Source organism: Artemia sp. Qi Xiang Cuo, chromosome 6 (assembly GCF_049724085.1).
Source record: "Artemia sp. Qi Xiang Cuo chromosome 6, ASM4972408v1, whole genome shotgun sequence".
NCBI classification, from domain to species: domain Eukaryota; kingdom Metazoa; phylum Arthropoda; class Branchiopoda; order Anostraca; family Artemiidae; genus Artemia; species Artemia sp. Qi Xiang Cuo.
The window spans coordinates 53,098,821-53,117,472 of NC_142799.1; the positions used below are offsets into that span (position 1 = coordinate 53,098,821).

Below are 18,652 nucleotides of genomic sequence, written 5' to 3' on the forward strand. Positions count from 1 at the left end.
ATACAGATACGTCAGGGTTTTGGTACGAGCACTGCTTTTAATTTCTTCGCATTTTGCGGTATGATCAATAATTCTGAACTTTGGGCATAAGGAGGTGTTGGACGCCCACTGCCGATTCCTAACAGGTATTTCGCAAGCTTGAAGTATTTAGTACGAAGTTGTCATTTTTTGGACTGTGTAAGCAGATCAAATAAAGGCGGAATGTAAAGAAAATGCGGTGTTACCATTGCGTTAAAAAATCTCACCAGAATCCTTTTCCTCTTAGTATTTTTCAGAGCTACCGCATTTGCGTACCCGGTGCGCATGCCTCAATATGCTGAGGACGAAACCAGACCGCGCAGCATTCTAATGTCAGATCTGTACTGAATTCCGAGATAATTAATTGTATCTGATCGAGCGACAGCAGGGCCATCACAAATCGAAACAAGGCTTCTCGCTAGACCCCGGTGCCATACCGGTGCATGGACCGAACGTCGCCAACGAGAGACCCAGTTGACCGCCGCCGGCAGAAGTGGCTGCGTTTGGCTGATTTTGAATTAGTTTTGGAGCAATCCTTTATTGTGTCAACCGCAAAGTCGGAGCTTTTCTTTTCTCGTGTGGTTAAGCATTTCGATTGTCCTTATTAGGATTCAAGCAGGGCTTGCACTATCCCCGAATCTTCGGAGATTTCCCGGAAAATTTATGCTGTCACCCCGAAAAAAAATTGGTTCTCTGAATCCCCAAAAATGATCCAATCACGGCGCCACCCCTAGTGATTTATCACTAGTGACTTTCCCTGCCAAATATTACTTTGTATACCATAATTCTTCACTACTTTCTTGTTCGTTTATTTTCGTCTCTTGTGTTACTTAGCGTATAAATCTGACAGATACAATTGCAATATACACGGGTCTTCATATTTTGGCAAAAGTATCGTCTTTATGAAATAAAAAACAAAACAAAAAAACATTGACTGAAAATATTGAGTGACATTAAAACTTAAAACGAACAGCAATTATTCCGTATATGAAAGGGGCTGTCCCTCCTCAGCGCCTAGCTCTTTATTGCAAAGTTGTTTATTGTTTCAAAAAGTAGAGTAGTGAAAAAGAATGAGACTTTAGGGTAAAGAGCGAGGTGTTGAGGAGGGGACAGCTCATTTCATATACGAAATAATTTTTGTGCTTTTTCAATTTTAATGTTGCTCCTTACTTTCAGTTCAGTAACTAGTTTTTATTTAATTTTTGAACCTTTTTCAACAACTGCAGGGTTGACTGTGTCTCACCGTATATGAAAATTTAAAACACAATTTTCATATTCATTTTGGCAGAGTTATTCCGAATATGAAGGGTCACCCTATTCTTTACGCTTAAGCTGTAACTACTTTTAAATTAGCTTCTTATTCTAATTAAACAGCCCTTGTGTTTCAATTTTAGTAAACAGTCAAACTTTAGCATAAGAAATAAGATTTGAGGAGGGGGCAATTCTTCATGCATAGCATAACTTCTGTTCGATTTTCAAATAATGCCGGTAAATCTGGCTTACCCTCTATGAAATATACCCTGCCCCCTCACAGAAAACTCCTCCGGGGAAATTTCACACAACGTAAAGAGTACCCCCCCCCCTCCCGTCAAAATCTCTAGACAGTTCCTTCCTCGCTGAGAATCCCCCTCTGTAAAATTGCTTGTGGACGATTCACCCTGAAAAATTCTCCTTAGAATTTTTTCATTGGAAGAAGATTTCAATCTAACTGGTTTGTCGATCATTTTAGAAATGCCCCCTCCTGTGGAAATTATTTCTGAGAAAACAACACCCACCGAAAAAAGCCCCGGAATAATTCCCCCAGAACATCTCCATATAAAAATTTTGGCAAAGAGAATGTAAGACAATTAAAAATAATTCCGTATAGTAACTCTGTCAAAACCCCTCAATGTAAGATTTCCCCTAGAATATTCACTCATCAGAAACTTCCCTCCCAAAGGAAGATTTTCTCCTTAGAAATCCCCCCAAGACCACCACCCCCCCCCCCCCAAATGGCTGTATTCTTCCCAATAACAAGTACTATATGTAAACAAAGGGCAAAGCTCACAACTTGCAACCCTTTCCCCAGGGACTGTGGCGGATCATTTTATGCCTAAAGATTTGAGATTTGAAGGATGGGCCTTTTCCGATTTGGTTTACATTGGAAATTGTGGGGTCGACCTCTTGAGATCGGTAATGGACAACGGCTAATTTCTGGCAACTGCTAGGTAGTCTTTTTTGCACACCGAGACTCCTGCTTTGGGCATACTAGCTTTAACAGTATTCACCAATGACTGATTGCAGACTGATGTGCGCTCCCCTATTGGTTTACTTTTCTTCGTCAAATTTTAAACTTTTACTTTTATGATCAATGCAAAAATTCTAAAATGCCTTTGCATAATCAAATGGCAAAACAAAAACAATGTTGTCCAGAATGCAGACTACGAGTGACATCTAACGCAATTAAATGTACCAATTGTGACTCTTGGTTCCACGCAGGGGCCGGAAAGTGTGCCAGGATAGATTTAATTAATAGTAGTAACTCCTGGATGTCCCTTGATCTATTAAATTCAAGGTAAACCTTACTTCTTCTCCGGGTCTTTCTGTACCCCGTTCTCGCTTCCCTCGAACGCCTCGTAGTCGTACCCCAATTGAAAGAAAAAAAAATGTTAGTATGGTAAGTGACCTAAGCAGTGAAATTGTATCTGACCTCTATCTTACCTCTACTCAACCTAATTACAATCCTGACTTCGAATTCTAAATTACAGATGCCCGTATTTGTTTTGAAAGAACAAAGTGAATCGTCTAATAATAATGACTTCCCTGTGAATATTCGCAAATGTGCTAATATAATTTTGGCAGGTTTTTACAAATTAGGAGATAATTTTGATTTTGAACATGATCGTGCTCCAAGCAAGCTGCTGGAAAAAAGTGTTACTGATGATAATGATATAAAAATTGATGATAAAAATGATAAAAAAAAAAAGTTTTTTAAGCAAGGAAATCGCAAATTAGGTCCGAAGTGCCCTATAATCATGGATCTATTACCCATAACCTCAAAAAACGAAAGGAAGCTAGTCAAGGAGTTTGTTCCCGTTTTTTATATAACATGTGCCACCAAAAGAAGTGCTCGTATTTGCATTTATATCGTTTTTACCTCACTGACAAGTGTACTGAAGCAAAGTGTAATTTTGACCATATTCTTTTTATGTAAGTTAGAATAAAACGGGCGTTGTTTGGGGTGTATTAACGTGCATATTTATGTCCCCTCTTCCTTTTTGCAAAAATAAAACTGCAAACAAAAGCCAAGTGCACAAACTTGGGAAGTGCCAGCTGTTACCAGTAAGAGATAACACACTGGAAAGTCCCTTTTTTAGGCAGCACTACGTATCCCAACCCTCCCTTATTAGATACCCCTCGCTACCTACCTTCCTATTCGATACAAAGCAACATGTCCCAGGTATCCTCTCCCCGAAACGCCCCTCCAGCCCAGAAATTTACTCACGACCAGTTCATTCACCATCGCAGACATTACTGCACCCAAACCCTCCTACAATCCCCTTTTACTCATATCCCTCCCAGTCACAAACCCCCTTGCATACCCTATCCGCTCCATGCACCCAAGATGTTGTTGACTGGCTCGGGCCTCCGCCCGTCATTTGCAAAAGTAAATCCGACCCATCGGCACCCTACTAATGGGACTCTGGTTTGAGAGTTCATGCCTACAAGAATTATCCGTTAATAAATATTCCGACCCAAAAATTATCCGCACCACCCCACAGCCCAAATTTATAATCCACCCCAAGAATTACTGAAACTCAACGTCAGCCACGTTTCCCAAGTCAATTTAAATTTCAAAAACTTTTAATCACTAACGCCGAAAGTCTTAATTTTGACAAACTTACAGAACTTTAGGTGCTAACAGAATTAAATCAAAATGACGTTATAGCTGTTATAGAAGAACAGTCTCATGACCAGAGTTCTCTTCGTTTGTCAAATTATTCAGAATTTATTAAGCTTCGTCCTTTGGATCACTCACTTGGAAAAAAGGAGGTGGTGTCATGCTTTTTTACTAAATGCAACCTTTTCCCAAAAATCATTCCTGTTCCTAATTTATCTGAGTACGATGAAATCCTTTGGATAAGTATTAGACCTAAAGTACTCTCCCGTCCCTACAATATCATTGCAATAGCTGTCTTGTACTACTCGCCAAACAAAAATATTGATGCAAAACGCGAAAATTTTCCAGCAGTTCCAGACCAGCGCTGATTTCATTATCTCTAAGTACCCAAATGAAGAACTTTTTCTGGTTGGTGACGCCAATGAACTTAAGATGAATTTAATTTGATCCTCTCTAAAAGTTAAGCAAATAGTTAAAATACCAAAAATTTGGGGAAATACCTCTCTAGATGTCATTCTAACTAATTTGATAAATTTTTAGTGTCCCCCCTCAGCTTTGCCTCCATTGGGTGGGAGTTATCATTCTCCCTCCTCCTGTCCCCCTCTTTTAATTTTAAGCACACATTCTCAGTAACTTATGGCTCTTTCTACCCCTTTCAAAATGCTGGCCTTCTTTCTTTTGGAACGTTGCTGAGTACTGAGAATTGGTCTGATATTTATAATTTGCACGATATTGATGAAAAAATCACTACCTTTCACAAAAAGCTAAATGATAAATTCCTAATTTCTTTCCCGGAAAAAAGATTTAAAAAGTGCTCCAGTGACAAACCGTTTACTAACCAACCCATAAAAGCGCGCCTCCCTTCTACCAAATAGATCACAGGTAGTCAAATATCAGAATCATTATTCCAGCCCCCTCCCTGTACGCAATGGAGTACCCAAAGGTACTTTCCTAGGTCCCTTCCTTTTTTCTGTCATGATATATAGTATTGCTAAGGAATTTCCCGACAGATGGAAGTTTGTGGATGACCTAGCGGTTGTTGAAACCTGCTACTGAAACTTGGTAAGCAACCCTATGAGTATTCTCAGTTATAAGGCAGATGACACTGTGGAGTTAGACATGAGAGTAAACCCCTCTAGATCAATGATAATGCCAATTTTTTTCCTTAAAACCTCACCCTTTTTCCTCATCCCTATCCCCCCAGATATTTCTGTGTCTTTCTTTAAATTACTTGGGGTTACAATTTCCTCTAATTTAAAGTGGGATATCCACATGACAGATATTGTCCATAGAGCTAATGCGTCCATGTCTTTCCTTAAGCCCTTGAATAAATTTAACGTTCCCTCATCCCATTCTATAAAGATTTATACTTCCTTTGTCCGCCCGCATCTTGAATATTCTTGTCCAGTTAGGCATCTCTCTTGATGAATCAGAAAAAATTGAATCTATTCAAAAAAGAGCCATGAGAATAATTTTTAAAGAAGCTAAGGTACCATACTCCTTCTAAAAAACGGCCAAGCTGGAAACTCTTGAGCACAGGAGAGGAATGCTGTGCCTCCGTTTTGAAAAAATGTAATAATAAACCTTCGCAGGGAAAACATTTTCCCCAAAAGACACTCCATCCAGACACCGCCTCCCATTCACTGTTTCTGAGCCCGTCCCCATCTTGTCCCCCAAAGTTGCTTAGCCTCCAGGTATGAATAGAACTTTGTCCCCTTCATCACTGATAAAAAAAAAAACACACTAGTTTTCCTTTTTTGTATTGGTGATACCCAAGTTTGTGTCCGTTTGGTTCTTTTGTTCCCTCCCCCTTTTTTTATATGTTCTCTTTTAAACCTTTTTAACGTAAATTTTATCTCTCTCTTTTTTAGTTTTCACCTTTTTAACTTTCTTACATTTTGCCAGTTAATTTTTTTTTTACTAATGAATGGCTTTTCCTTTCTGATATTGTTATTTTTGGCATTGTTTACCCAGTTTTTTAGTTGTCGTGGTGTTTTTATGATTTTTTTTTTTGCTCCGACATACAAATTCGGCCCTTCGGGGCTCGTGATACTCATTTTTTAAAATAAATATCTTATCTCAAGCTTATAACTAAGAGAAATCATTATCAATGAATAAATTAGACCAAAAATGAACAGAATTCACAATAAGTAATCCAGTACTTAAAAGAACAGAAATTACCGCAGACATGGGTAGGACTAACTAAGCCTTATAAAAGCCAGAGCGCTATTAACAAAAAAAAAACCTTTTATTTATATTTTCTCTTCTGTAACGTTAATAAATTAAAATTGCAGGGACTTCTAGGAATGGGTATCATTATATATAAGATAATGAACCTATTTTCATTAGTGCTTTCCAGTAATATTCGCTTTCTTTTTTCGTTGTTGTTTTCGATGAATAAAAGCCAGATTTTACAAAACACAAATCGTTTTCAATAAAATGCGAATGATATTCAAGTCGTTTAGAGGCTCTGAGAGGTAGGGAACGGAAAAGGTAGTGCCACTCTCTGTACACCTTGATTATCTTTGAAATATAATTTTTATGTTGTGCGCCTTTGATGAATAATAACAAACTGTTCGAGATAAAAAGCACAAATGGCGCTGCGGTTTTTATAAGGCTTAGAGGGTGGTAGCCTTACTGCTTTCTATGGTAATTTCTGTTCTTTTTAAGTCTAAATTGCCTATTAATTGTAATTTTTGTTCGTTTTTGGTCCCATTTATTCATTGATAGCAATTTCTATAAATTTTAATTATTTTATGGCTTTATTTCTTCTTCTCTTTAGTTTACTTTAGCTCGCTGATTTTTTTTTAGAAATTCCTTTTCTGGAAAGTATCTTTTTTTTCTAGTTATTACAAGAAGCAGTCGGTCATTTCAATTGTTTGCTCACTTATGGTGATTATTAGGGGGAGGGGCATCTACTTCATGTCTAAAAATCATCATACATTCGGTGTTGCTGATCTTGGTCTCCTCCCTAAACGGCTAATCGGCGTCGTTGAGCTTACCAGCTTGTACCTTCCGCCCCTGTGAAGAGTCATCATTCCTCATAGAAATGATTCCTCACTTCTGACAGTAAGGAGCATATACCTGGACACCAAAGAAATGCCTGATAAGTTCCTTTAATCATAAGACTGCTAATCGTTCTGAGACTCGGATGAAAGACATTAGATTTTTTGGGGGCAGTTGGTGATCAGTGGCCTAGTTTTGTCAAAATCGTGGGGAGAGGATAAAATCTGTTCGGGGAGGGGGGGAACCTAGGTCTGGGAGGGACAGTTACGATGGGCCTTCTTCTTCCTCCATCTATATTCATAATCCTCGAGGGAGGGCGCCCCAGTTTCAACTATATACCCCTAGGAACTGGATCCCCCGTGGCTAGCACCCTAGACATGCTAGGGCATTAATCAATCCGCCATCTGGGGACGGCTGAATGACCCAGTGGAAGCCCCTACCGCCACCCACGTAACAGAGACAAATAAATTTCCAACCCTCCGCAATAACACTCAATGGCACTATGAACAGACTCAACTTTCTGAATAGACGAACGTCCAGAATCCCAACACTTTAAGAAATGACTTGAATAGGTGGAAATTTTCTCAGAACCTCTTGAATCTCGTTACTTATGATAAGTTTCCTGTTTTGTGTAATACATGAATTAGACCACGTGATCAGTCCCCGAACCTGCGTGTGACTAGAAAATACTCTTGCTAAAACTGAAAATATTACACTACCGAATTCATATGCTAGTCTTGCTCCAATCAACTCAGATAAAGGAGCAGAATAAACTTTATTCTTTTTATGTCTATTGGGATCTTTTTTATTTTCATGTATGCATTGCAAAACCGAAAGGAGTTTGTATGTGTTTATTTTCATTTTACAAAATAAAGACAAGAAACGTTTCCTTTTGGCAACGTAAGGCCAAGTAAATCTACTGGGGTATCCAGGACCCGATTCTTATCCTTGTCAGCTTTGTTGCTAATTTTGACTTGACATGCTTATCAAAAAATAGTCTTTTATCTTCAGACAGTTAAATTCTGTATTCCGAACCTCATCAACTTCTTCGCAAAGGTCACCAATTGTTTTTGGGTGAGTAGAAAGCTAAGTTGAAGTCAGTATTAAGCATTCTTCTACACACATGAGTGTAACCCGTATTTCAACCTTTATTCTCACATTTTTCGCAGTATAGCAATACATTCATGTCAAGAGAGCCTTTTTACCCACAAAATAACTTTTGCTCTCCTTTACCTATCCACTTCTTGAAAAATGGCTTGAAAATTTTCCGCCTTAAACTCAATTCGTCTATTTCTCCTGTGCCTCTTTAATGGTGGTTCATACAGATACGACAAATTTTCAATGCAAATATTTTGTTAACAAAAAAACAAGGTACGACAAAATATTTTCAAGGTTTTTTTATGTAACGTGTCATGATAGAAGGAATTTAAAAGCACATTCAGATTCTGCAGAAAAAGTTATGCCTGCAAGCACTAATAACTCATTTTTGGCCAGAGGTATAAATAACTTGTTTTTTTTTTACATTAGGTTGTGGTCCAGAAAGTATGTAGAATGAAAAATAAAGAAAATCAAGTATAATTTATAGAATTTATGCACACAAATTGCAAATACTAACTAAATAAGCTTCATAGAGGGTATAGCTAAAGGTATAACTAAAGAGGGTATAGCTATATTTCTACTTAGTTTTCGACTCCCTTAGCGATTATTAAGAAGCAATAGACGTATCATTTACGGACAACCTGTGTTTTGGAGAACTCCTTGTGGTTCTTCCTTTGATTTTAGCTTACTTTCATTTGATGAACGAGACACGCCTTTGATTTTGGGCAGACAGAAACAAAAGTTGGAATTTCAGCAAAAAGCTAGAGTGTATTTACCTCGTTGCTTTCGAAAAACTTGCATTTATTGTTTTTTTCAGAGTCGCTTCCCGTTTAAATACATCCCAGTCACCAGGGAAAAATCTCCTATGGTGTTAAAAGCATGCAAAAGAATTTATTTAGTTATGCTTCTCTATTAAATGGTTGAATTCTACTATTCTTGGTAAGACACTCGGTGGCAATTTGCCCACTCGCCTATTTCAATGTTTTTTTATATTCTTTGGAGTCTATTCAGGTAAAAAAAATCTATGGAATGAATTCTGCTGTTTGTGTGTGTGGATGTGGAAAACGTATGATAAATCTGACCTAAGTCGAAACCTATAAACTATTAGAGAATTTCTTCTCCCACCACGACTACCTTTTTCCACGGTGGGGCCTGGGTGAAAGCACCGTAATTGCCTCCAATTAAATTAGTATAATAGTTAAGACTCGCGGAAAATGAACTACATTAAACTAAAGAAAACATTCATAACAACTACAGAAAGTGAAAAATAAATCTTCCATGCTAAAGCTAGACAGTATACAGTTGAGCTGCAACCGAGGATTGAAGTTCAATTTGCGCCATTTTGAGACTGCATTTCTGAAGCCATTTGATCAAGACTCGGTTCACTTTATCTAAAAAATTGAACATACAAAATCAACTGCACATGACACTTCACATAGCAACCAATTTTGGCAATAACAGCGTATATGTTTAAATAATAGCATCAAGAAATCAATCACCTTAATTCGGAGAGGGGGAGATGGTGGGAGGGAGCATGTTTCCGCTATATCTTTACCCCTTGCCTAGATTTAAAAAATACCCTTCTTTGTGGGCATTTTCATTAAAAACACACTTTTTGGTCTTATCATGGAAAAAAACGACAAAATCTTCATCCCCTCCTCCAAATTTTGAGTAATACATGTTGCTTCCCCCCTAAATTTTAGGGAATTGGGGCCATTACAAGAAATCAGAAAAAATAATCCGGTAAGTTCCAGATAACGGGGTAGTTTTTTTTTGCAAGCATGTCCTCCCTTCAGAATTTTCTTTCTTCCAGCAAACATAGTAATTTATACGTCTATCTGCTTGGCAAGAGAAGACATGGTAAAGTTCAATTCTTAAAATGGACTCTCCTAAGCAAACACTGCCAAGCTAGCATTTGATGCCAATAAAGAATTGGAATACATAACAAAAAGCGAAATATACAGTAGAAGTCGATTGGAAAAACTAAAAGCAATGTAAAATATATGAATGCTTGAAACCAAAAAAAGTAGTCAGTTAATGTTATATCAAAAAGGTGAAGGAAACCAATGTGGATCATTTTTATATAGATAAAACAACAAAAGAAAGTCTTTTGGTCAATTAGAAATACTGTATTAAAAACGGATAAACACCAATCAAAACTAGAGATAACAACCTGACAATAACACGTCTCATGAGTAAAAGAAAACTAAATAAATAAAATGGTCTATGTATAAGCTAACCAAATTTTTTTACGGTTATTTTAAGAAAAGAGATAAAATCGTGTGTTTCTGCTGATAACGAAACAGAGGCTACAAAAAAAAAAAAAAAAAAAAAAAAAAAAAAAAAAAAATCATGAGTGCTATTGGCCTGATTGAGTCGTGTTGCGAAAAAAAATAATAGAAGGCATAAAAAGGCTTGTTATTTCAATCTTACTAAAACGTATGCAAAGTATATTTTGTAGCTTGTACTGGCACCACAGGCTAGCTAAAGTAGCGCTTTTGTATTGGGAGCGATTCAGGTCAGTTTTTAAAATTTTCATGCCGTCATACACGTTCTGGCCTTGAAAATCTCATGAAGGCTTTGTAAGGACTCTCTACGGGTCTAGTATATTATATCGGTTGCTAATCGCTGTGTTACGCTTCCAAGGAGGTACACACAAAAGGAATTTATAAGAACGGTAACTTTACAATACATGTAGTGTAACTATCACCAAAATTAGCTCAGCCCAAAACAGTCAACAATACGAAGCTTTCGAAGATAATATCATACCCTAAGCTTTTCGGACTTAATTATCAAAATCATCTATTAGCAGATGTATCGACTTAGTGTTACAACCAATAGGTTGACCAAGATGCGTAATACTTGATGAGAATGTTACTATCTTGTCACCAAGTTTTACTTCGGGGACAGGATCACTTCCTTTATGAATTAAGACGATAAAATGAGTTTTAGCCTCGTTGAAAGACCGACCAACTTTCTCATTTGAGCTTTCCAACGCCGCAAAGTTCTCTTTGAAATAGGACACAGAACTACGACCATATTTTGAGATACTTCAGGGCAGTTCTGTAGGCAAACTCTTCATGTCAGTAGTCGACGTTCCTGGAAGAGTACGCCGAATAATACCGACATATAAATTTGATTTCACGTTTGCAGCAGTACCTTGGTTAAAGTTAGCAATAGCTTCCGCAAGTAACATTGCGTCAGCTTTTACGGCTTTGGAGCAAAAATACTTGAACTCGAATCGCCAGCTAAAGTCTAGAAAAACTTTGCGGCCATTCAGATTGTCAAAATTTCTCGGAGGATTCTTGATGACCGCAGCATAAATAGGCTTTTGAGGTACTGTCATAGGAGCAGAATACTGAGGGACAGAGTTTGTTTTAATTTTGTTGTTCGGAAAAACATTTAAATTTCATATATAATTCATTGAAATTGGGAGTGATTGTGGGGGTAGTTTCATCGGGAACCGTAGGTACTTGATCCGGTTCATATAGGATGAATCAAGCCACCCTCTTCTCCTCACACAAATTGAATGCTTGAACAACATCTATGACGTTATCGCAAACTTTCTGTCGATCAGGAGGTTACGTTAGCATCGCGAGAGCCCGCGATATTTTCTTAGCCTCAACAACCTCTTCCGTCTTAGAGAAATCACAAGTGATTTTAGTGATAGAATCCGTCGCAGATCCCGTTTTTTGCTTGCAAAATAAAGTTCAATACTGTATTCAATACATGTTTCTCGTGTGCCATCTCATTAAGGAATGATTCCGGAAAGAGCAAACTCCGTTCAGTCCGTTGGGCGAATGCTCGATCGCTATTGAAATGCCCGGACACCAATAAGGAAGGGAAGCGTAGCTTTCTGCTACCTATTCCCCGTAGTTTAAGGAAAACACTGCTCCCAGCAGTTACGATGACACTTGCAACAGAAATTTCTTCTGCGCGCTTATTTATAATATTGTCAAAAATGATTCGACAATAATAATTAGGTCAGGAACTATAATCCTTTGCCAATTATTGCGAAATCCAGATTACTTTACTGGGATTAGATTTCACTAGAAAAAACATAATTATTTGATAGTATTCTTTAAATACTCGTTCCTAGACCCAGACTTAGTGCCCCAAAGTATGGAGATCATGCAAGGAATAAATTACAAAATCATGAAGTGAAAAACCATGTAAGGTACAAAAAAATGAACTAGAATTAATTCAATATTTTACTTATTTTACTAAAGATTTTTTTTCAAACATAGTTTTGCAAAGCAACTAAAGGTTTAATAAATTTTGCTTTCTGGAATGAAGCTTTAGTTTTCTGGTAAAACCAGCTCTCCTTTTTTTATTTTTTTTTTTTTTTTTTTGTTATTATGATACAAGGACAGTCCAGGATCAGAACAGCATACATATTTTACTTTTAAATGGTAAAATTACTGGTATATCCCCTTACTTAAAGAAAATTAATAAATAATTTAAGTTAATAAATAAATCTATTTAAGTTAATAAATAAATCTACTTATGTTAATAAATAAATTTATCTAACTTAATAAATAAATTTATGCAAGTTAATAAATAAATAATTTATTTATTCATTTGCAATTTTCCCTCGAAATATTTGCTTATTCATCTGTAGTTTTTCTCGAAAACGGCACTATTTTTTTCTGAAAATTGACATGCGTTCACTTTTTGGCCGTATGTAGTCCACTTTTTGGCGTAGGCCCTAAATGAAAAAAATTCATTTAGGGCCTTAATTTTCAAAAGAAGCATTTTTAAAATGACTGATGTCAAAAATACCCAGACATTCAGATTCCCAGCGGTTTTACTTTTTACGGCAAAAAAAAGAATTTTTTTCAACGTTCTAGCAAACTGTGTTTTGCAAAATTGAAAAAAAAAACTTCCTTTCTTTTAACCGACCAAAGCTCGGTTCCCTGGTGCTAATATGTAACTGCACCAATGCGGTTTTCAATAACACTGGTCAGCAGTGATTTTGTTAAACATTAAACGATATGTTGTAAATACCGTAGCATCGGAATGATAAGAAAACTTGAGCATATTTTCTTGGATAATATCCTAAGGACAGTTTTTTACTCTCTGGTGCACCCACAGCTAGTATACTGTATTACTGTATGGTCTTCTACGTTCGTTGTTCATCTGCATCGAGTGCGAGTAGTACAAAATAAAGTGGTTAGAGTGCTGATGAGTGTTGATAAAAGTTCTTCAGTGAGGTTCAGGTATGTTGAACATTGCCCATTATTGGTCAAGTGAAATTTTATAATGCTCTATTTATGCCTAAGTACCAAAATAATTGGTTGCCAAATTGCTGTAGCGGTCTTTTTTTACTAGTCTCTGTTTTTCACAAGCATAATGCAGGAATTTAAAGTGATTTTGGAGATTCTATAGTATCTACTGCACCATCAAACTTTTCTGTGCGCCATGTTTGTCCTAGTGCCTGGAATACTTTGCCACATAATATTGTACGGAAACAAACCGAAGTAAGTTCCGAAGTTTGCTGAAAGACCATTGCTTTAGGGTGTATGAGAAGGATGGGCGATGAGTTCTCTCGTTTCTTTATTTATTAAATTAATCAAATTATTTGATTTGTTGGTTTGATCGATTGATGGTGGGAGATATCAAATGGTTTTTTATTTGATTTTTTTGTCGTTTCTTTGTTTTGTTTTTGGTGTTAATTTGTTGTCACCTTTCATAAGTTTATTAATATTTAGAGCTATTGAGGTGAATATTTACCGAAACAAGCTTTGCTCTAGGTTTGGATATTTTTATTGTTTATGAATAAACTGTTTCTTTCTTAAAACAAAAAATCCTCTTTAATATAGGGTAGCTATGTAATTTTACCTCCTGATACGAAAATTCTATTTTAGGATTTCCCCAATGGATGCAGTTTTTCCACATTATTATTTTGTTGTTGTAAAATTTAGGCAAACTGAACTTGAGAAGAAAATGAAGTTGGTTAAAAAAGTTTGATTGTTTGTTAGTTAAAAAAAAATCAAATTAAAATTAATAAGATTTTCGAATTTTTCGTAGAGTAATGTATCGGATTACGAATATTAACCTAGGACCCAGCTGTAATATTATGCTTCAGCTTGGAAACCAGGTCCATAATTATTCAACTAGACAAGCTTAGAATGTCCAAATACCTTTTGCTCCGTTGATGCGATATACCTTTTCTTTTAGGTATATAGGGCATAAATGTTGGTTAGATATACCGAAGATATTAAACGATATTAAGGAATTATCTGAGTTTGTGTTTCGAGTCAACAGATTTTGTTTTAGAATGCATGGGTAAAGGGATTACTCTCCAGTTATTTAATTTTGATGGCCAAAATGTAAATGAGTATTTTTTTTGTGTGCACTTAAGCGGTCAATTGTTACTAATTAAGAATAGGAAAGTTATGCATATTGAAGAAATAAAATTATATTGAGAATTGACCCAAAACAGACCTCATCATGGTCTCTAGGGACAGAGTTGTTGATTGAAATTTGTAATAGTTGAAATATATTTTTTCTTGTTATTTTGTTTTGTTTTTTAATTAATTCCTCCCTCTCTCTATAAACTAGGTAACAAATATTACATCTTCCAACTTGAGGCCGATAAATTTAGGCCAGCAACTGGAATATTATTGTATGTAATACTTGATTGATTGTTAAGCACAAAGTAAAGTTGCTAGCCCCGTTTAGCTTCCATTTTCGATGCCGTCTTTATCTCCACAATCGTTCAACAGAAGACATCTAAAGCCCGGAACGCCTTCAAACTGGCGGGAACGCCTCCAAACTGGAATATTATTGTATATAATATTTGATTGATTTTTAAGCACAAAGTAAATTTGCTAGCCCGTTTCAGTTCCATTTTCGATGCCGTCTTTATCTCCACAATCGTTCAACAGAAGACATCTAAAGCCCGGAACGCCTTCAAACTGGCGGGAACGCCTCCAAACTGGAATATTATTGTATATAATATTTGATTGATTTTTAAGCACAAAGTAAATTTACGAGCCCCGTTCAACTTCCATTTTCGATGCCGTCTTTATCTCCACAATCGTTCAACAGAAGACATCTAAAGCCCGGAACGCCTTCAAACTGGCGGGAACGCCTCCAAACTGGAATATTATTGTATATAATATTTGATTATATACAATAATACACAAAGTAAATTTGCTAGCCCCGTTAAGTTCCATTTTCGATGCCGTCTTTATCTCCACAATCGTTCAACAGAAGACATCTAAAGCCCGGAACGCCTTCAAACTGGCGGGAACGCCTCCAAACTGGAATATTATTGTATATAATATTTGATTGATTTTTAAGCACAAAGTAAATTTACTAGCCCCGTTCAGTTCCATTTTCGATGCCGTCTTTAACTCCACAATCGTTCAACAGAAGACATCTAAAGCCCGGAACGCCTTCAAACTCACGGGAACGCCTCCAAACTGGAATATTATTGTATAAAATATTTGATTGATTTTTAAGCACAAAGTAAATTTGCTAGCCCCGTTCAGCTTCCATTTTCGATACCGTCTTTATCTCCACAAATAAGTTCAACAGAAGACATCTAAAGCCTGGAATTTAGGACATCTAAATTCCCGAAGACATCTAAAGCCCGATAAATTTAGGCTAGCAACTGGAATATTATTGTATATAATATTTGATTGATTTTTAAGCACAAAGTTAAGTTGCTAGCCCCAACTCAACTTTACTGCACAGTTTGTTCTAATTTGAATATGTTATAGCTAGCGCAAATTTATTAAAGTGAGGGCTGTACGGACAACTATTACCTTTAAAATCGTCATATTCATCATTTGGTACAGTCGGAGGAGCATTCAAGCAAACTTGATATCGAACTTCAAGGTGACTTGGAAGCTGAAAAGAAAATTCAATAGTAAACTTGCCGCTATAAAGAAGAAGTAAAACCCAATTTATGTTATTAGGACATCAAGACTGAATGCATAGCTCAAATTATTTATCACCTATGTGGTGTAATAAACTAACCCCCCCCCCCTGTCTACTGCACATAACAGAGTTAGGTTCAAGACGAACGTCAGCTTTGAGGAGAGCAATATTAATATCTTACAATTTGTATGTTTGTTTCAGCTGATAAATGATATTTCAATCCTAATTAATGAATAAAGTCGTGAAACCAGAATACTTTAAGTTAGGCAATATATATATATATATGTATATATATATATATATATATATATATATATATATATATATATATATATATATATATATATATATATATATATTATATATATATATATATATATATATATATATATATATATATATATATATATATATATATATATATATATATATATATATATATATATATATATATATATATATATATATATATATATTTCTGAGCGAATTAGGTTTTTTAATCATGTTATGTATTTCTTTTTTGGATTTAGAATGCAGTTCCTTCCGCGACCAAATTTTACATCGGAAAATACTAATAATTCTGTTTTACCGTAAGTGCCTAGTTCATTTTTGCCTAATATTAGAGAAGTTGATTAAACTGCTGCATTACAGAAGTATTAGGCCAAGCTGAAATTTTCGCTAGTTAGCAGGCATTGATTTCTACACTATACTGCTAAAAGAGACTACTATGGGTGAGACAATTTTTTTTTTTATTCATTATTCTTGTGTACTGTCTTTTTCATTCGTGTTTTCATTATTCAGGCCTATACATCAATTCATGCTTGAGTCTTTTTAGTCCAACACAAATTCAATAAACAACAGAAAAATTAAGGCCGTTCTTTTACTCATCTTTGTGCCAAGATCTTACATCTTTTGACAAAGAACGCTTAAAAGTGAAATCTGAGCACAAAGATCTTATATCTTATAGCGTCGTTTTTATGCAAACGTCTTTCATCATTCTGCTCTGATCAGCGATCTAATAACAAAGATGAGCATATCATCAAAGTTGTCTCATCAATGTTCTATATTGCAGAAAGATGGCGTCCTTCACACTTTTTGCTAACATCAGTGAGCTGTAAGATCTTAGAACAAAGATGAGTTAAAAGAACAGAAATCTTTGCAGAAAGACGTCAGATCCTAGATGTAAGATATTAGAGCAAAAGAAAGGGGCTATTATAACACTGTCTTTTTCTTCGCCAAAGTCAAAGTTCAGCCAACTGGAATCTAAAAAGCCTCATAATGGTTGTTAAGAAAATGAGCATTAAAAAGAAAGCGCATAAACAATTGTTTTTTTTTGTTTTTTTTTTGTAACTGCTGAATTGAAATCAAGAACTTTCTTTCGTGCTTAATGCACCGATATTTTCACGTTTTCTCTCGTTTGATGTCACACTATTCACGGTTTAATTGATCTTTAAGTGGCTTATAATATACCCTACGTTTCCTACATAAACTGTATCGTTATGTTAGCGCTTCTGAGCTGTGAGCTGATTTCGTTAGCCAGCGTCTAACCAGCTAAACGTATCTACCTACTTTTGATTGCGTGATATTGGATAATGAGCTTGCTGAGATGTTATCTTCCCCTGTTTTACGCCTTTCATTGCCAATATGGCGAAAACTGTATGAGCCTCACAATTCGGCTAAGTTTTTTTTTTGGGGGGGGGGCGTTTTGCTTTTTTTTAATTATTAATTATTTTGTTTTCTGGTTGTTTTCTTTTTTGGTATTTTTTTATTCGTTTGGGTGAAATAAAATGATTGAACTGATCTGAATTGAATTAAATACGTTGCAGACCACATTGACTATACATGACATTTGATAAAACAAAGAATGGAAAAGAAAATAATTAAGAAACCCAGAAATAACTGTTATTTTCAGCAATTTGAAAAAAAAAAGCAAAAGCGAAAAGACAATCCAGATATTTCGGCAAGAACCTCCGCCAAGCCGTCCTCACTAATTTTTTTTTCACATATGGGTAAATTTACAAGATTAAAAAGAGCAGAATAGTCGAACTGTTTTTTCTGCAATAGTCTGCGCAAAGTATTCGTATAAAATAAAGCTTTAAAGGGCCAACGAGACGAAAGACGGTCACATGGTCGTAACTGACTCTGAAGCTATTCCAGACCCAAAAAAATTCCCCTCCTTTACTTAGTGTGCCTGGTAACAAAGAAGACGCATTCTGAGTTTCAAAGGGATTGGAATTAGTTCTTTTACCAAAATAAGGTAAAATAATAATTCTATGTAGTATGTGACAAAAAAAAAACAAAAAAAACAACAGCCAACTAAGAGTTGAAACAACACAGAAAAAAATATCTTGAAGGAAAAGGAAAGAACAAAATGTATATATAATATGATAGGGCTGACAGCCTTAGTTTCGCCTAATATTCAGCCATATAACTTGGCAAGAAGTTCTGTAAATTACCTGATTTGAATTTGCATGGAGAACCTGACTCCAAACTGGTAAAAGAATAGGAACCAACGATGACTGACATTCTCTCAGACTTTCTATCATCGTCAGAAAGTGAAGACTCACCATCTCAGATAGCTTAAAAACAAAAACTTGTACGTTTCTCACTTTAATATTGATAGAAAGTAAGTTATAGTGCCAATATGAAGATTCAGCTATAAAGCTAAATCGATCAGATTGGACTTGGGACCAGAATATAAAACTCAATTTAGTTGGGGTCTTCCCCAACACTAGACACAGCTATTCAAAAATAATTTGA

General features: G+C 35.8%; 1 protein-coding gene across 5 annotated transcripts in view; it reads right to left on the reverse strand.

The window, feature by feature from the left end:
- Positions 1-8,170: 8,170 nt before the first annotated feature.
- unc79 (UNC-79 domain-containing protein) overlaps positions 8,171-18,652 on the reverse strand; it is a 230,690-nt gene continuing 220,208 nt past the window's right edge. For 2 of the 5 annotated variants that reach the window (XM_089090822.1, XM_089090821.1), the window contains exons 42-44: positions 18,349-18,471; positions 15,778-15,862; positions 8,172-9,393 (exon numbers count right to left, since the gene is read on the reverse strand). In XM_089090822.1, coding sequence (XP_088946948.1) covers positions 9,290-9,393; positions 15,778-15,862; positions 18,349-18,471 — 312 coding nt within the window. In that variant the 3' untranslated portion in view covers positions 8,172-9,289. Of the gene's footprint in view, positions 9,394-15,777; positions 15,863-18,348; positions 18,472-18,652 lie in introns of all 5 variants that reach the window. The other 3 variants (XM_089090824.1, XM_089090825.1, XM_089090820.1) reach the window with 2 other exon arrangements.